Source organism: Podarcis gaigeae (assembly GCF_964106915.1).
Source record: "Podarcis gaigeae genome assembly, chromosome: 5".
NCBI classification, from domain to species: Eukaryota; Metazoa; Chordata; class Lepidosauria; order Squamata; family Lacertidae; genus Podarcis; species Podarcis gaigeae.
Window position 1 is genome coordinate 66,403,498 of NC_139681.1, and position 20,687 is coordinate 66,424,184.

At 41.9% G+C, this 20,687-nt stretch overlaps 1 protein-coding gene across 2 annotated transcripts in view; it reads right to left on the bottom strand.

Annotated features, from left to right (window-relative positions):
* Positions 1–680: 680 nt before the first annotated feature.
* Positions 681–20,687, bottom strand: part of LOC310846064 (glypican-5-like) — a 395,774-nt gene continuing 375,767 nt past the window's right edge. For both annotated transcript variants that reach the window (XM_083742108.1, XM_083742107.1), the window contains one exon: positions 681–6,593. In XM_083742108.1, the coding sequence (XP_083598234.1) occupies positions 6,403–6,593 (191 nt within the window). In that variant the 3' untranslated portion in view covers positions 681–6,402. The remainder of the gene's footprint in view (positions 6,594–20,687) is intronic.

Consider the following 20,687-nt stretch of genomic DNA (forward strand, 5'->3'; position numbering starts at 1 on the left):
AGAATCTTTTCATAAAAACCGTTAAGCTGTTCCCCCAAATACAACTGTTTTTTAATCAAAGTTTCATCCGTTTCTGAAGGACCTACAAGGTAAGGTCCAATACTTGTAGGCCCGGATATCCCAGTTGTGACCCGGATACTTTATTCTTTGATTTTTAGGTTGGTTTTTTCATGGTTCCAGTCTGGCCCTTCCCGCTTCCTCAGTTCAAAATCAAGACCAGGTAGGCTGGAGTTTTATTATTCTTTATTTATCAGTATTGAATTTATATCCATCCCGCTTTTCCTCCAAGCAGGTCAAAGTAACATTCATGTTACTTTGCCCCATGTTATCCTCTCAGTAACCCTGTGAGGTAGGCTAGGTTGAGAGACAGTGACTCACTCAAGGTGACACTGTGGGCTTTCTGACAGGGTAAAGTGTTGAAACAGGGATGCTCCAGTCCTAGTACACCCAATAGCCCTCCATCTTATTCCACATTCTGAAAAGAAGGCATATAAGTAGGTAATATGGGGAAGGGAAGTAATCTTTTTCCTTAGGTCTGGAAATTTATGGGAGCCCTTGTTAACAGTTCTGTGTGGGACTTTTAAGATTAACTAGTTCAAGTTGCATTCCTGTACACATTTATCAAGAAACAATCTATATGAAATTCCTTGATAAACATACAAAACCTCCAGCCGCAGATATATTTTCTGATTATTTTTTATTATTTGTTAGCATACAGAAATAGGTGTAACTTACAAATATCACACTATTGCATTTTTTGTTGTTGTCTCCTCCCTCGACATTGCCTATGGCAATGGCTCTTGACTGTTTTGAAAACTCAGATCCCACACGCAAAACATACCAGAAAAAGTTGATGAGTTTTATTCATTATTACGACAATATTTGAACAAGGTGCTGGATTAAGAAATCCCTTTTGGTGCAAAAACAATCAGCAATTAAATTAATGTAAAAATCTTCAAGTGGCCAAATCTTCTATAAAGCGTTGTTTCAAAAATCAGAAAAGCCAGGAATAATATTATACTTCTGGGCTACAATCCTGCATGTAGTTACAGGCTCTTAGTTCCACAGATCTGTATAGGAAGGGTTCAAGAGCACTGCATGGATATAAAAGATGACTGGCTATTTACATTTCTGACAGTAGGCCAATGAACATGAACTTATCATGGGCACTTATCTTCATAGTGCTTTTTGAACATTGGTGTGCTACACTTTTTAGAGGTTATGTCTGCCTTTATTAACTAGTTTCACAGGTGGCAGTTCGACACATTTTTTCATTGCCATCAGTGGATGTACTGGATTTTATGGAGTAAGACTTAGAATTGTCAGTCTATTCCTGCTTTATGTCCTTGAATTATACTCGCCCCCTGCATGCTGCTAATCATTCTTTCTGCCTAAGTTCTGAGCAAGTTGTCTGCCACTCTCTGCCTCTAGTAAAGCAGGTGTGGTGGTGGCTGGTACTAAACTGTTGTCGAACTCCCAATCCAAACTGGTACAAAGTAGACAAGGAGAAAGCTCTTTAGAGAAGGCATTGAAACTCACAGTTTAGTGTGTGACAACCACGCACCCAAAATAAATACCATGATACAGAATGGCATGGAAGAGCCCTGTATGTGGGCTTCATGCAGGTGCAAATTTTGACACTTGCAATACGGAAAAGGCGATAGTCCTAATTGTAAAAGTAGGACAGTAAGTATGATGGACTTAAATCCAGAGGAATCCACACTGAAAGGAAAGATGCTAAGCCAGGCCAGCATAGAAATGATTAGCAAGAGCTATACTTAATGCTGCAATCCTACATAGATGTCACAGGCATTACATAAAAAAAAAAAAGAAACCAAGTCAAAATGTTGATGAGGAGTTTCTGTATTAACCCAGCAAGAGCAATTTATGTGCAGTGATATAGATTTCTGTAGAAGAGCTTGGTTCTTGCAAATAAATTTTTTAAAACCCACTGGGAAAGAAAACCTTAGCCTCTCCATTCAGGCCTGAACGTTTGGTGTAGTTTTGCGATTCCATCACACGACCCTCCTCCCAGTTAGCAAGGTTTGTTCCATGGGGAGATCTTGAATGCAGCAAAGTGTGGGCAGCCCCACTGCTGTACACATGGATCTCTGGAGCACAGAGGCACTCAGGAATGAGTATAGCAGAACAAGTGGCAGTTACCCAAGCCCCAAGATGAGAAGATGGCATACCTTCCAGAACTTTAAAGCCCAAATCCAGGATGCAATATTCCAGGTTTTTTTTTTATCATGAGAGCATGGCTGCAGTTCCCACCCCCAAACATACTTTTTTCGGCACGGCGCCTCAAAGTTCTGCAAGATCATGGCAACCAAAAAGATCGTTGTTATCTTGCAAAAAACCGGGATGTACCTTTCTTCCCAGGATACTTCCAGGGTATGAGATAAGACAATCTTGGCCTTGGAGGTTTCTGGTCTTACGCCATATATGTGTATCTCTTTCCAAAAGGCAGTGGAGCACATTGGTGAACTTAATCCTTGAAACTGGGTTTTGGGTGAAAGGTTCAGAACACAAGCAATACAGATATTATTTGTTAGCTGTATTCAGTTCTAATATCTATCAGCAAAGATTATGATGTTGACATCAGTTAAGGCTGTGCACAGGAACATCTTTATATGTAAGATATATACACACTTTTAAATTCAATTCAAATGGTTTTTTAAAACAGTGTGGCCCAGTTTTCACAGGCTCAGCAGGAAATCCTCGATGCTTTGACACCATCACCTTTTCTGCCTCAGTGAGCAGAGAAATTGTTGAGTTCTTCATACAGTAACATTTGAAAGATAGGAGCACATCACATTACAATGTAAATGAGGTATTGTGGACTTATTGTTGAAGAGAGATACCCAACACAGACCATTTCAAAAGCCTGCCAAGTGGGAACAGGATTCTAGCTGGGAAACATTTTACAAGAGTACAATTGCAAAAAAATCATAACATTAGAAATTGGTTCCTCCCCCTCGCACTACCAAATTCAATGTTCATTACCTGGAGAGTATTTCAAAATGGCTTTAATTAGGTGCACAAAAAGGGCACAGTGGACAAATTACACATCCTCTTGTAACAGACGAAGTGAACAAATGTTAATTGCTTATACCATGCAACAAATGACTTCTCGCATGGCAGCATATATTAGGTGCAAATAGTGTAATTGCAAATTATTGTTTAACAGCACAAAAAGGGGAGGAAAGGGGATGAAATGAAATGATAAAATTTAAGCTACATCACTCTGATTGTTTCAATACATTCTACCTGGAGACAAAATGATTGATAGTTGTTCACTAATGAAATTTTTGTGTATTTCATGACATAACTAGTGAATTTTAGTTAGATTCAGTGGGTGAAATCCCATATTGGGCATACTCAGAGTACATTAAGTTACTTAAGTCCATTGATTTCAGTGAATATACTCTGAGTATGAGTTAGCTGGCTATCACCCAGGGTGCATGTCTGAATTAAAGGGACACAACCATGAACCAGTAGCTCTAAAATGTGTGCCAAACCCCATTTGCTTTCCTGAACAGGGAAAATCCCAGTAAACTTTGTTTTGTTCGTAAAAGGAAACAGGCAGCATCAGTTTGTGGTAGAGCTTGATGCTGTGGTCATTGAAGGCCAATGCTCAGTTAAAACCACAGAAGACTATTTGCTTCAGTCCTCCAGTGTATGAATTCTATTTCCACATGAACCATCTTAATATCTTGGGGAAAATACTGTGCTTGTTTCAGTCTCCAAAGAATGGTGTTTACATGCAAATATATTCCTTGCATAATGCCAGTTTTCTTGTGTGAATTTGAAACAACTGTAAACTTTTGGACATAACAATAACAAATAATTCAAATTCAGTTTATTCTTTTTAAAGTCTGGAAATGAAGTATTTCTGTCCGAAATCTGATACAAGTCTCATAGAGGAGAGTGTTGATATTTGCTCTTACATGGTTCCTTTTCTTGCATGTGGTACTTAAATGCAAAAGCTTAATTGTGAGCACAGATGTGTCTCATATAATATTTTGTTGTTGTGTGAATTACTGATTAGAATTCCGTAGTATGAACTAGGAAACTATAACAACAACTCTTGTTCTCATCCCGTCCATGTGCTGAATATTATTAATGAAAGAGACTTAAGTTGCCCGGAGTGGCTGAAGCAATCCAGTCAGATGGGCGGCATATAAATAATAAAATTATTATACTACTTTTTATTAAGTACATGCTTAACTCTTCCATTGACATGAATGGGACAAAGAGTGCTTGCTTTGGTTGGGACATGACCTTACATGAAGATAAGGGATCAATATGCATTTAAAAGCACCATTCCATGATGCAAAGGCCTTTGTATCCTCTGCATATATGGACTGTTATGCACATGAGAAATATGTGCAAAGAATGTGCCACTGAATGGAGAAGCCCCTGAAGGAAAACAATTCCGTGAGGATATCAAGCTTGCAGTGCCTACAAGGAACAGTTATCTAGCTGTGTCTTACCCTTTGACCCTAAACACATATGTTTTCAAGAATTGGTGCGCTAGACTGAGCATAAGCAAATCAAACTGCTGAAGTAAATGTTTTTACACACATATATCACACACAAATCAAAGGCAATATTTTACATTATATCTTATAAAACTGTACATTGTAATATTCTGTGTTATGAAAACTACTATTCAGTTATGCGAACGACTGGCTTTGTTTAGTAAATATAAATCAGAGGCAAAAGTGACGGTTACAATTGTTAATTCGACAGCTTGTATTGTATAGATTTTCAATGGCACTGTAAAAAGAGTTGTCAAAAATACATGTATTTGCCCTCTCCCATCTAATGGTGGTATTGTAACATCTTGTCAAGCTGTCAAACACATCAGTTTCATTTTGTAACTGAAAAGCCCTCATTACAATAACAAAAAGAAAAAAGAAAACATGTATTAGAGAACAAGGAGAAAATAATGTATTTATTATTCTAGGTTGATGTTTCTTTCATATTTATTATTTTCTATCATAGCACAATAAAACATTAATTGTAATTAAGCGGAAAACTATGGGACACACTGTTCTTCATAGCTCTGTAGAGCATAAATATCTCTTTTGAGATAAAAGGTAATAACTTCTGGTGGCTAGATGGAAACATTTGCTCCAATTCAGCAAGAGCGACTCATGCGCCAGTCCTCTGCTGGATCATGCCCCACACGAGTAAGACGATGTGGTTACCCAGAGAAGAGGGACTGAGCTCATGCACGAACTAACAAAACTGGCAGTGGTTGGCTCTGCCATCTTTAGCAATGCTGACCAGCTGTTTGCGATGGGCATTTAGGGATTGATTCCCTTCCTGCTCCCTCTAACAAAGGGAAGGGGAACCTGTCACACTCTAGATGTTGCGGGGCTACAGCTCCCATCATTCCTGACCTTCGGCCATGATGGTTGGGGCTGATGAGAGCTGTAGAGCCACAGCATCTGTAGGGCCACATGTTTCCCACCTCTCTTCTGATAGCTATGTAGCACCATGTGAGTATCTGTGGACCAGGGCTTTTGTTATCTCTATGGCTACACCATACAGGAACTGTAGAGGAATTTAAATAAGTGACTGTTTACGTCTCAGCAATCAAGTGCTGCTCCTCTCCCTTTCACGTTTGTCAGATATTCACAACACAGTCAAGTCTTAAGCATATGGTAATGAAGTGCATGGGCAGTGAAACACTTCTATATGTTTCAAAATAACTTGAGAAGTGTCTCTACGTGTTGCTAACAGTTAAGGCAGCTATACTGATACATTAAACACAGCATATGGTTCTTATATTGCTTTCTACATCCTAAACATTACGAAAGAAAATAAGAGATTTGAACATGCTATGATTTTCCTGATCGCCTCAGAATTTCATCCAACTGGTAGATCACGCTGTACTTTGCTTAGAATATATAGTGGCTGATCCCAAAAGATATACTGTGTTATTGACCTATACCTGAAAACCAGTTATGCAGTGAAACTCACAAAAAAGATCAAACAAATAGGCATTACTATTTGTCCATTACTCAATGAGTAAAAAAAAATGGGGAGGGGGGGGTTTGCCAACATATTAATTTACAACTTTAACATTCTTAGTTGTGTCTGCCACAATAACTTAATCTACTCAGGTTTCCCGTCTTCATCCTTTTATTTTTATTTTTTTTACATCTTGAGTAGATGAGATGTTATCAAGAGCCATCTCCAGATACCGACAGCTACGGAGACGCTTGCTGTTAACCAGTCCCAAACTAATGTTTAGTACATACACTAACATACCACATAATGCTAGAGTGCACCATTGAGAGAGCCATTAAACTTGGTTTTTACTTGGATAAGGCTGTAGGTATAAATGACAGTGAGCAGAAACTGCACAGTTAATGCCGCATAATGCAGCTACAACAAAGAGTGCCACAAAACTGCAAGGGCTGTAATAATAAAGAGCAAGGAACTTGAAGCTCTGCTTCCCATATTGCTGTCCACTTTATGTTTAGGAGATGATTTTACAGAAGCTGTGGTTGTGGTGTCCACCTTTCTCACAGTTGGCTTCGGTTCATTCCTGTCTTCTGGACCAGCTCCAAGAACATCTGAAGGAGGTAAACACAATAGAATAAAAAAGGCAATGTTAGTTTCTTACTTGACACAAAATGTCAAATGCAAAATGAAGCCCCATTATCAATGAGTTAGAAATAAGGCATTCAGCAGAATCTTAAACGTGTGCACTGAAAAGCAAGTCTCGCTAGACTCCAGGGAATTTATTTCCTAACAAGCGTTCTTAGAATTGCATTTTAGTGTTAGACTAGGACCTTGGAAAACAGGGTGCAAATCTCTACTCAGTCATGAAGCTCACTGGCTGACCTTGGGCCAGCCACAATCTTAGTCTAACCTACCTCACAGGGTAGTTGTGAGGATGAAATGGGGAAGGGAGATAACCACTTTGAGCTCCTCAAAGGGTGGGATATAAACACAAGTAACAACAACAACAAAAGTCTATCAATGGCTATGTTCCACTTTCACAGTTCAGGCAGCATGCCTCTGAATGGCAGTTGCTGAGAGTCTCAGGTGGAGAGAGTGCAGTTCAACTCATGCCTAGGACCACGTACCTATGGGACTGCCTCTCCTGGTATGCCCCGCAGAGGACCTTAAGGTCCACAAATGACAACATTTTGGAGGTCCCAGGTCGCAAGGTGGTTAGATTGGTCTCAACTAGGGCCAGGGCCTTTTCATTACTGGCCCCGACTTGGTGGAATGCTCTGTCACAAGAGACTAGGGCCCTGCGGGACTTGACATCTTTTCACAGGGCTGGCAGGACAAAGCTGTTCTGCCTGGCCTTTGGTTTGGACTCAGTCTGACCCTTATGTTTCCCTCCCCTTATGGTCTTGTTTTATCAGTTTAAAATGAGAATGCATTTTAAATTGCATTTTAATCTGTATTTTAAATTGGTTCCCTCCTCTCTTTCCCCCCTATTATGTTTTTACTGTGATTTTATTGGTGTTAGCTACCCTGAGCCTGGCTTTGGCCGGGGAGGGCGGGGCAAAAATAAAATTTATTTATATTATTATTGTCAGGGGCTCAGGAGCAGAGGCACAGGGAAGAGAGGAAATGGAGAGCGAAGGGGAAGAATCTGAGGGCAGCGTAGGAGAAGATGACAGTGGCCCGAGAGATTCCATGAGCCTCTCCAGCGAATCAGAAGATTCACAGAAGGGGGCGCCGATGGCCAGGGCAAGGGGGGTCCCAAGGGGGACACTCCAGAAGCAAGGGGCCAGCGGGGACTCCCAGAGCAGCAGTTGGAGATCAGGACCAGCTTCCCCACCAGAGCGTAGTGGGGGGGAAGAGTCCCAGGTATCGGGGCCAGCGTCTCCCCCAGCAGGGAGAGAAGATGAGTCAGGGCTGACCACGCCTCCATCGGAGAGTCAGGGAACGGAGGGGAAGTCAGGTCCAGCTAGCCTCCCGGAAGAGGGAAGCAGTGACAGAAGCAGTGTAACGGTCAGGAGGAAGGTCACTGGCTGGGCGCGAGCGCCAAGTTCAAATGTACAGGCGCGCGGTACAGCAGAGAACCCGGATTGGGAGCCAGGTCCTAAAGCCCGCCGGAGGCAGGGGGAGGAGTCAGGGGACTCAGCGTCAGAAGAGTCCAGAAAGGGGAATGCCCCAGCGGACAGGAGGACCCAGAGGAGGAGAGAGCAGAGGAAGAGGTGGAGCAGGGCTAGAGTCTTAAACTGGTGTCAGAGGGGAGGAGATTCAGACGGAGCTTCGGAGGTCTAGGGTTTAAGATGTAGAGCTGCGCGCCACGGCTTTGAAATAGAGACTGAACTTCAATAAAGACTTTTGTATATAACAACGACCTGGCGTTGGTCCTCTGTGAGCTGGGACCTTGGGCACCTCTGACAATTATTATTATTATTATTATTATTATTATTATTATTATTATGCCCTGCTTGTAAGAGTCTCATAGGCACTTGGTTAGTGGCTGCAGGAAGTGAAATGCTTGATTAGAAAGGCCTATGGTCTGATCTAGCAGATGTCTTCATAGGTTCTTAACACATGAGGACAAACTTCTGAACAGTGCTTGGCATGAACTAGTCTGGTTCAATTCACTGAATTAGTTCAAAAGTATCTGAACAAAACTTGAAAGTATTTCCCATAATTGCCAGGCAATTGCCAGTTTCATTTTGGGTTAGAATTCTGAATAACTAGTTCATCTCAAGTTTTTACTCTCTTTAATAATAATAATAATAAATTTTATTTATATCCCGCCCTCCCCAGCCGAAGCCGGGCTCAGGGCGGCTAACAACAATAAAACAGTACAAAAGTACAGCACAAACAACATTCTAAAATCATTCATTCTAAAATTAATTAAATTCAAGCCTTAAATTCAAGGCCTAATTAAATTTAGGCCTTTAAGTGGAAATATCATAATTACTGGGGAAATGAATCAAACAGTTTCCATTCCACTGTGTGCACATGTTTATCTTTTCTTGGTCTTCTTAAGTATATTACATACATCAGCACAGCAGCTTGTAACATTCTGAATGTTGATTTTTGTTGTGGTTGAGGATCATTTGGATGAACATGAATCAAGCAAGTTTATTTTCATAAAGCGATAAATGTGAACTGGAATTAGTTCCTTTTTTGAAATATTGAACTTGAATCAGACCTGGTTACATTTTGAAATTAACTTTCAAAGCTCAGCTTCTGAACTTTGTGCAAGACAAGACTGTCAGGTCTGTGATCCAAGAGATCTATGTTGTGTCTAAGGTTATCTTGCTTGATTTGATAGCTGAAGTTCCATGGAGTGCAACCACACTCTATTAAAAGGCAGAGGTAAAATATGCACTGATTTCTGGATTGTAGTCAGTCATTAAACCAGTTTTATTTAGAGTAAGATCGCCTAGCTAATGGAGTTGTCTGCAGGACTCAAGTCCAAAGTTGACTCATGGAAAAAAGAATAGCTAAAAACCTTACATTTGGGAGATTATTTGTCAGAGAGTATTCATCAACTGTTCAGCCAAAGCTTAATGACAATAATCTCATTTGCTAATGTTAATAGAGCTTTTCCACACCTGTAAATATTTGAACATTCATCTTTGACAGTTAAATCTGAATAATTTCAGAAGTTTGCTTTCAGCTACCGTATTTTTCGCCCCATAGGACGCACTTTTTCCCCTCCAAAAATGAAGGGGAAATGTGTGTGCGTCCTATGGTGCGAATGCAGGCTTTTGCTGAAGCCTGGAGAGCAAGAGGCATCAGTGCGCACCGACCCCTCTCACTCTCCAGGCTTCAGGAAGCTGTCCGCAAGCCTTGCGCACCCGGCAGGAGCTCCCGCTGAGCGCGCGAGGCTTGGGGCGGCAGCCTGTTGCCCGAAGCACGCGGAGCCCTCCGGAGGGTGCCCCGTGCTTCGGGCGAGTGTCTGCAAGCCTTGCGCGCCCAGCAGGAGCTCCCGCCAGGCGCGCGAGGCTTGGGGCGGCAGCCTGTTGCCCGAAGCACGCGGAGCCCTCCGGAGGGTGCCCCGTGCTTCGGGCGAGTGTCTGCAAGCCTTGCGCGCCCGGCAGGAGCTCCCGCCAGGCGCGCGAGGCTTGGGGCGGCAGCCTGTTGCCTGAAGCACGCGGAGCCCTCCGGAGGGTGCCCCGTGCTTCGGGCGAGTGTCTGCAAGCCTTGCGCGCCCGGCAGGAGCTCCCGCCAGGCGCGCGAGGCTTGGCGTGGCATCTGTTGCCCGAAGCACGCGGAGCCCTCTGGAGGGCTCCCCGTGCTTCGGGGGAGTGTCTGCAAGCCTTGCGCACCCGGCAGGAGGGCTCCCCGTGCTTCGGGCGAGTGTCTGCAAGCCTTGCGCGCCCGGCAGGAGCTCCCGCCGGGCGCGCGAGGCTTGGGGCGGCAGCCTGCCGCCCGAAGCACGCGGAGCCCTCCGGAGGGTGCCCCGTGCTTCAGGCAGGTGTGTGCAAGGCTTGGGGCGGCAGCCGCGGCTGGAGGGGGGAAATAATTTTTTTTTATTCATTCCCCACCCCAAAAAACGAGGTGCGTCCTATGGGCCGGTGCGTCCTATAGGACGAAAAATACGGTAATTCAAGTGCCAATCCTCTTTACTTACAAGTAAGAAACCAAGCTTTCTACAACTTTGAAGCAAGTCCATGTATAACTGAAAAATCATTTGTAGTTCTGAATATAAATCTGACAGTCATGATTTCCAAAGTCTAAAGCCATAAATCAGCCATCTTTAAAATCAATGCCTAATAATAATAATTGCACATTTTGCAAATATTGCAGGATGTCCACTTTGCATGTGGCACTTTCGTGAAATTCAAACTTTGCTTTGTCTGATCGTTTCATTTACCGTATTTATTTTTTAAATCAGCTCTGACAAATAAGGCAGTGGATTCTTATATGACGTTTCCTTGGTCTGATTCTGACACTTAGTTGGTGCTCCTGGGGATGAGATTTGAAATGATATGACTGACATTCAGGGAAACGTTATGTAGTGTGACAAAGTGACAGCTCTGCCACAGAGCTGGGGTCAAGCTTTGATAACCAGACAGATTTTGTCAAACAAGCCTGTGCAAAATTTTCAGTAGAAACTTAGGGTGATGATATCAGAATCCTTCAGGAAAAGCTTACATGGAAAACCAGTTCCAATGTACAGTAAGAATTTACTATGCATGCTATCAATGGATGATTTTGAAAAGTGATTCAAATATTGCCAAATCAAGTTGATCACCAAGGAATGTTTATTTATGTATACATGTCTTTTCCATGGTTCTTGCAAAGAGCTCAAGTAGCATACATGGCTCTTCCCTCATTTCATCCTCAAAACAGTCCTATGGGGGCAGGCTAGGCTTAGGGTTAGTGACTAACAAAGCTTGAAGAAACTGCTCTTTGCAAACTCTGAAATGAACTGTCCTGATTCACCCCCGCTGGACTAATGTGGAACAGAAAGTAATTATTGTTCACTTCTCCAATTTTTGTGATATTATTGGGTCAAAGAAAATCAACGTGCTTAAAAATGCATTTTTATTTAGATAAGTTACATTTAGAAATTCACATTTTGTGAGAAAATATGTTCAAAAATAGTATTTAGATATATATTTTAATGCAAAGTTTTATGCAGATTTTTTGGGGTGGGGTGGGGGAGAGAAACACAGATGTATATGAAAATGGTACCAGATGGATTTAGGAATGGAACACATGTGAAAAGGACATTGGTCCAGAAATAGACTGATCCACCCATCCCTAATAGTGATTGGCCCAAGATCACCCAGTAAGCTTCATGAATGGTATTCCTAGCCTGGTATTCTATAACCACTACACCATACTGATTCCAGCACTCTGAGAGAAAAAGAACAGTTCAGCCATTGTAATATTGGTACAGCTTTTACTTCCAGTTCTGTTGAAGAGTACAGATAAAGCTATTGACATCCCTATTATACAGAATGATATGTAAGTGGTGGTTCTGTATAAGCTAATTACACACTACAACTGCAAAGATGTAAAGCACAGCAAAGTGTCCTTTACACATCCTTATTTGTTAGTTTGGTCACATACTGGACTTAATAAGACAATAAGCTAGAAGATGTATTTCCCACAGGATATGCACTTCTAGAGAATTTTCAGTGTTAAGAGGAAAGTTCTTTTGTGCTTTAGCTGGAATTCCCATTTTATCAACATATTTTCACTGAGCCAGAGACAAACTTTGCTTTGCGTTTGTACACAAAACACCCAGGCACCACTGCAATAATGACAATCAACAATTGCTACCTGAAACTGCTTCCTAAACATGCCATTAAAAAAGAAGTAGTATCAGCTCTACTATACAGCTAAAAACCATGTCTTTGGATTTTAGAAATACAGTAGATTCCTGGAAGAACAAGCTTGTTAGGTGGCATAGATTCCAGAAATGGAAATGTAATCTGAGATCACTGTCTGCAGGCCAGTGGCTTTGGAGAACTATCAGTAAACTCTCCCTGCATCATAAGAATGAGTTGATTCTATCTGAAAACACAATCTCTCCGCAACACAAATCACGAAAAAGATGCTGTGTGTTCCTCTCAGCTTCATCATTACATCAACATTCATTTGGGGAGACTAATGGCTTTGAGAATGTACTTAAGGTTGGCTGCAGGTAATGGCTGCATAAGAGGAAAGGACAACTGCCATCCCATCGTGTCATTGTTGAAAATACAGTTCCAGACTCAGTGCCTTTTCTCTGATATCCTGTGCTGGGGCTTACACAAAGGGATGGGGGCAGCAAAAAAACAAAAAACAGAGCGGGCAGGACCTATTTACAGGGAAAGAAATATGAGAACACTGAAACAGACATCCTTTTGGCTGCCCTTAAAGTAAATGAATGGAACCTGAAACAAATTACTGCAATGTGGAGTGTACTTTCTCCCTTTTCCATGCATTTCATCCATTATGTTTCATGCTCTCTCCTCTCTGGTTTTCTAGCCCCCCAATATGTTAGTTGGCATTCTGTGACCATTGGGGATGTTCAGTCCTCTTTGGACTGCTTTAGAGTCTCCCCATCCTGCCCCTGGGTTTGTGCTAAACATTTTTTTGTACATGCAGCAATCAATTTACACACGCCCAATTGATGCGTTTGCTGTGCAAACATGCATTGTGCTGAACCCAGAAGTGATTTTAGAAATGGCAAGAAGGGCCTAGAAAGAGCCCTGAAAGGGGAAAAAAGGCATGAAAACAGCCCCTAACAACTCTGACCATTGAGGCCTGTGGGGAGTTGGGACTTTGAGGAAGGATGTCTGGAGGGAGCGATTGTGGTGGAGTTAGGCAGAGTTTGGTGTCTGGTAACTGCTACTGGTTTTTTAAAGGTTTTCTCTTTTTTATAATAATTTTTATTAAGTTTTCCATTTAAACAATCCAATCAAATCACATTAAATAGTCCAAATTATACAAATACATGTCATAAAGTCCAAATATTTTGCCAAATTATAAATTTTTGTTGGGGCTTCCCGTTCTTCAAGTTCAGTGGGGTCCAATCATCTTATGTTTCTACTGCCTTGAGTCCGGTTTTTTAAAGGTTTTCTCAAGGGTTTCCAGAGGTTTAGAGGGTGTTTGCAGACTTTTTAGATGGTGTTTCAAATGTACGTGATTTCATGTAAATATGCGGTACCTTGTATTTGTGCAAACCTTGGCCTGAGTCTGTTGATTTCACCCCACCCCCATGCATTTGCTGTGCCATTTTGGACACATATTGGCGCTCCTGCCTGAATATCAGTAATAGAGGGAATTATTAAGAATAAATCATGAGAAGAGGTGGTTTTCTGACAGCACCTGGGCCCTCTTTCCATCATTGTCATTCTCCCTTTCGACTGCGGTAAAGGCACAATTTCTCCATTGCCTCTTATATCATCTTGGCCTGCTGACTTCAGCTCTCTTGAGCCAGCTGATTAAATAAAGACCTCACTAAGTCAAATCTATCCCCCACTTTCACTTGGCTATATCCAGCATTGTAACTTGATTGGCCTCTATAAATTGGCCAGGTTGGAATGTATTAATTCATTTATTTTCCGTATATTGACTTAACCAAAACATCTGAGGTAAGATTGAATGCTATCAACAAAAGGGCTGTTGGCTTTTAAAAGCCTCCCCCTCAGCACTGACTGCTTAATGCACTACATAACAAGCATTAAATAATACATTAGGAAAATCTGTCTTTAACCTTTCTAAGGAAAGGACTTCAACATTAATTTTCTCGTTCACTGTGGTTTCATAGCAAAGATTATTCCACAGGATGGTATGCATGACTATTTAGAATCAAAAAGTTAGAAGGTTAGATGTGCAAACAGGGCATTTTGTAAATTTCTCTTTAAAAATTAAATACATGGTGTTTGATAAAGTATTGTAATCAGCCAGGGCCATCCTTTCGTTGGAGAAACCTCAGTACAGAGGCTGTGCAATGTTTTATTCATTCTCAGAATTATCTCTGAGATGAAAGAAGAGAAGGAGCTTCCTCTTAAATATTGGACGTACCAAGAGCAAATACCTGGGAGAATGCAATACTGAATCTTAGACACTCCCCATGTGATTAGACGTAACTTGTAAATGCTATCTTTGGCTATAATGCAGTCTCAGTGGCAATAATGAATTTAGCAAATCTATGTCAATGTATGTGAGAATGTGGGGAAGAGAGAACAAGCAACAATTTCAGGCTCCACCATAGGGATGAGCAAATTATTTCTAGTTCTCACTTTTACATGTCTTCACCCATAATTCCATTTCATTTATGCTTTAATCTGCAATTCTAAAATATCTTCAGAAAATAGGTATTTTAAATTTAACATGTGTTTTAAAAATACATGTTTAAATGCATTTTTTTCTATTAAAAGTCAACTTTAAATGCATACTTGGATATTAAAGTAATGAGAACTGTGTTGCAAAAGAAATTCCAAATCTGACTGATAGCTAAGCTCCAATATATACATTAGATTGAGTGGTGTGGATTGAGTCATTTCATGCAGGAATTGTAAAAGGTTGAAGTTTCACCTGAACACACCCACCCACCCACCCAAATCTTATATACAATAAGATTCCTGCTCCACAGGAATCTGCTGCCTGTCCATAACCTCACATTTCAACAACTGAAAATCATCCAGTAGCCAGGACATAGGCACAAACATCTAGCAGTATCTGGGTCACAGCATTTATGAGCAATTTTATCCTCAAATTGCGTAGGAAACATGAGACCGCATGCCTCCAAGCTTTCTGTAATGGTTTGGACAAAAACCCAGGTTCCTTACCTGTAACTGGTGGTCTGCAGTCACACATGTGTGTTTCTAGTCTTGGACCTCTAACCTCCCTGAGGTATGACCCAGGAAAGAGGAAGACAGTTGTGGAAAGGAGGGCAACACCTGTCCTCTTGAGGGGTGTGTGACCTTCACTAAGGGGGAATCAACTGGATTTTAATCTGCCTGTGTACTCAGAGTTTACAGAAACATGTTGAATCCCCTTAGGGTGCTTCTATATACCTCCCCTTTGTTCACTCATTATGGTGGACCTTTTGCTAGTCAGTTAATACATTTAAAAGCATTGGCAAATAATTTCAGAACAAACAAAGACATTTCCAAATAGAATTTGGTATTGCAGTCTTAGCATTTTGTAATATACTACATAATAAAGCTCGGCATCTCCTTTATAAAGACAAGTGTTTAGAGAGATATCTGGTATCAGAAAACTTTTCTGACTCAGGATTACACAAAGCATGTGGTTCTCTCATCACCTAGAGATACTGTCAAAGTACTAAGGACAGTCAAGATGTTATCTTAAGCACAGCCAATTATTAAATATATAAAGTCAAAGGAAAGACTTCATCAAAAGTTTAATATAGAGGAAACTGTGCCAAGGTTATAGAAGCTCACCTAACCACATTCAAAAGCAAATGCCTCAGGATCTAGGGATCACACGGAATTAATTCTTCCACAAATGCTGAGATTCATAAAAAACTTCAGCAGTTCCTAATCTTAAAAGTCAATCATAAAGTAAGGTGGGAATACGCTGGATATGTGTTATGGATGAAGAAGAACATCTGCCGCAGCTAGTGAAGAACAAACATGTAAATGATGGGTAACTAAAAGATGTTACCCCTCCACAGCGTCTAGGAATGAGAAATCTGTGGACCATAACAATAGAAATAATATAAAATTATCCAAATTGGAATTGAGATCCTAGTATCCCAGTTCTAGAATTCACACACAACCCAGCCCAGCTGAAACTGACCAGGTCAAGGGTACTTCAAGGATCATATTTTTCCACATGAATCTCCTGGTATGCTGAAGTCATAACTTGAATATGATGACAAGAAACAGGGAAATGGGAGTAGCAGCAGCCTCATTGCAGAACCCCTTGCCTAAACAGGCCCACCAAGGAAGCATTCTCATTGTTTTTTATGTAGTTGGTGTCAACGTTTCATTTGATTAGCTGTCAACATGAGCCTTATTTTAGCTGAATGAATGAATATTTCAGAAGGCATTTGAAGGTCTTCTCTGAAGGCTGTCTCAATCCTACTGCGATCTTTTAGTAGGTCTGTTGGTCTAGTTTTATGTATTTTATTTATCGATATGTGTTTTATGCTAACATTATTGTTCTTTATGTAATTTATAAGCTGCCTTGAGTGCTCCTTTGGGGCTAGTAGGTGGGTTAAAATACTACTAATAAATCAACAATGTAGTGTTCAGTGCAACCCAAGAGATGAGCATTGCTCACTCTAATCTTTGTTGCAGTTCAGAAACACATGTACACCCATAACCAGAGATGTTACTTGAGATGCTGATGTACATCTGCTGGATGAAGATCTAGCTGCCAATTCAGTCAGGGACATACATGCACAGAAGTCTTTTCCTGCATGGACATAGCCCATGCTGGATGGCAGCAATCAAGTGTGGTCTACCAGAGTTAACAGGAAGAATAGTTATCACTCAAGAGAAGACCTGATTTATCTTTTGCATGCCAGAATTAAAAGACTTTCTTGGAATAAGATTAAAATGCTCATACAACACTGATAGTTCAACTAAGAAGGCGCAACTGTGACTAGTATCACTAAACCTTCTGTTCCTAGAGAAGAAAGGTCACCATGACTTATGATCTCTATTCCTTATGCAGCATATGTGCACTTAGCTGACAACTGAGGTGTTCATATACATAAGGAGTGATGGATCATTATGCTAGACAAACAGACTGGCCCTGTGGGGTTTGATGAGAGAATCCAATTTTGTTTGGAATACAAGCAAGCAGAGACTAATTACAGACGCCTTGAGCCAACTCAAACATTCACTGGCTGAAGTGGTTTAGAAGGAAACAAAACACCACATCCAAGTTTTGCCTCTGAGGTTTGGGACACGACACATAATTTTCATGTCGGGACACTTTTCCCCAACTGAAAACTGAGATAGCGAAGGCCTGTGCGAGCACTTCATGATTTGGGATGGGCCTGTAATTCAGCGGTAGCAGGAGCACAAGCTTGCCTCCGCTATTGAGGGGGCCAATGTCGGATGACATGCATCACGTCGCGCAATGTGATGATGTAGCATGTGCCACTGATGTAGTGCGTGCCACATCACTGCTCAATACTGAGGGGATCCGGCCCCCTCCTTAAGAACCAGGGCGGGGGCAAAGAACCTCGGCCTCTTCAGCTGGCATGCCTGAATGGTAGAGTACCTCCCTCCCTTGCAGGCAGAACGTTCCAGGTGCAATCCCCAGCATCTCCAAGTAGGACTGGGAAAGACTCACGCCTGAGATCCTAGACAATCTATTTCAGTCAGTGCAGACAATAGTGACCAAGTCAGTATGAGGCAATTTCCTATGTTCACTTGAGTAACACAAGAGAGACTGGGCCAGACTAATGGGCCAGGACATGAAGACGTTGAGGAGAGCAGCAAAGCATAAATAGTGCATAAAAGGTAAAGGTAAAGGTACCCCTGATAGTTAAGTCCAGTCATGAATGACTCTGGGGTTGTGGCGCTCATCTTGCTTTACAGGCCAGGGAAGCCAGTGTTTGTCTGCTTCCGCAGACAGTTTTTCCGGGTCATGTGGCCAGCATGACTAAGCTGCTTATGGCGATGCCAGAGCAGCGCACGGAAACGCCGTTTCCCTTCCCGCTGGAGTGGTACCTATTTATCTACTTGCACTGCGTGCTTTCAAACTGCTAGGTTGGCAGGAGCTGGGACTGAGCAACGGGAGCTCACCCCATCACAGGGCCTCAAACCGCCGACCTTCCGATCGGCAAGTCCAAGCGGCGCAGTGGTTTAAACTTATAAGGGCACAAATATTTGAGAACTTGAAATCTGTCACCTTTTCTGGTCTTAGCATCCTCATATGAATTGCAAAATGCTCCAGCCTGTTGGCGTTTTCAAATATTTACTTCAAAAGTCACATAACTATTTGTGGTCAGAAGTCAGATATCTGGGTGATTTGCAATAGACTGGAAAGGGTTTCTTTCTGCTAACTGAGTAACAATGGCAACAAAATGACCTTCTTAAATTGCACCACTGAAACAGGGTGGAAGGTCTGTGGACTCAGTTTTAGTACTTGAAACAAATATCTGAGCTGAATAGCTCAGTTGGTTAGAGCATGGTGCTGATTAACACCAAGGTTGCAGGTTCAGTCTCCGTATGGAATAGCTGCATTTTCCTGTATTGCAGGGGGTTGGACTATATGATAATGATAATAATTCTTTATTTATACCTCGCCCTTCCCAGTTCAAAATACCGGGCTCAGGGCAGCTAACAACAAATTTGAAACACTTAATTGATGCAACAAAAAACAGCATAAAATACAGTATAAAACGTGAATAATAATAATAAATTCAAAAAATTCAAAAATCAATTTAGGGGGGAAATCCATCCAATAAACATTAGATGATCACCAGAGCTAGCTGGCTAAATTAGTCCTATTTGGGCCAGCAAGGAGACCAGGGGAGAATTAGCTGTGGGATCCCAGAGCAGGTAATCTTCATAAAAAGAGGAGAGGGAGGGAAAGAAGGGGAATAAAAGATCAGGCTAAGTTCAAACTGAAAACCGGGTGGAATAGCTCTGTCTTACAGGCCCTGTGGAAGGAAGTTAAATCCTGCAGGGCCCTGGTCTTATGGGACAGAGCATTCCACCAGGTCGGAGCCATCACTGAGAAGGCCCTGGCCCCGGTGGAGGATAATCTGACTTCCTTAGGGCCCAGGACCTCTAAACTATGATTATTATTAATGGACCTTAAGGTCCTCTGCGGGGCATACCAGGAGAGGCGGTCCCTTAAATATGAGGTCCCTAAGCCACAAAGGTCGTACCCAACACTATGATTCTATTAATTCTCTAATTAATTATTTCAATCCAAATATATATGTTTCACACCTAGTTCCTATTATGGGATCTTCGACTTCTGGCTAAAAAAAAAGTAGATCTCACTTGTTTAAAATCTGCTCTACCCTGAACTATATAATCACAGCTGTCACAACAATGAGTTTTAGCAGGACATTTATGGAGTAAGTGGCTTGTGAATATGTTATTCCCAAACTTATTTCCTGGGAAACACAATGAATTGATTTCATTGTGGCTTATTTTCAACTTAAGTGCATTTAAGACTAAAGTGTAGGTCTCTAAGGCTGCAGTCTGTGCACACTTACTTGGGAGTAGGCCCACTAAATACAGTGAAAAATTACTTCCAAGTAAGCATGCAGGTGGCGCTGTGGGTTAAAGCCTCAGCGCCTAGGACTTGCCGATCGAAAGGTCGGCGGTTCGAATCCCTGCGGCGGGGTGCGCTCCCGCTGCTCGGTCCCAGCGCCTGCCAACCTAGCAGTTCGAAAGCACCTCCGGGTGCAAGTAGATAAATAGGGACCGCTTACCAGCGGGAAGGTAAACGGCGTTTCTGTGTGCGGCTCTGACTCGCCAGAGCAGCGATGTCACACTGGCCACGTGACCCGGAAGTGTCTCTGGACAGCGCTGGCCCCTGGCCTCTTAAGTGAGATGGGCGCACAACCCCAGAGTCTGTCAAGACTGGGCCGTACGGGCAGGGGTACCTTTACCTTTAAGCATGCATAGGATCAGACTGCATGAGTTTGAGCTTCGGCCTTGGCAAGTTATCACAAGGAGAATAAAAAGTCATATGGCATCCATCTCGAGGAAAATGCAAGCATGTTTATAGTGATATTCAGTAAGTTGATGAGCTCTCGTCTGATCAAAGAGACTGTTTTGGTTGACAGCTTTGTGAGAAAATTAAAGAAAAGTGCAACCTGGTGGAACAGGCTCTTAAATTACAGTAGATGCTGCACTACTGTTATTACATTTTTATCACCTTTGGTATCACTAGCTGAAATTGCTTTTACATATCCAAAACAAGGAGCCCTCAAAACAAGGTAATAACCATGAAATGTGCAGTTTTCCAAGAGCACCAAACAGTTTCCAAATGATGCATTATCCTGACATCATGACCAATACTAATTATTTTCAAATGTGGCTGTAGCAGACAAATGAGAGAAATGAAAGATTATGCCTCTTAGAATGAAAGTGGAAATTAGAGAACCCTCAAACTGTCATGCCTGTAGAATTCATAATGCAGATCTGGGGTCCTAATGAATTCTTTTCTGCCAAAGAACTGGTTGAGGTAGTCAATTGATATTTATTCATGCAGTAGAATGCATGATTAATAAGCCTGTTTTGGATGCTGCTTCTGCTGGTTGCCAGCACTTTTTGCCTCTA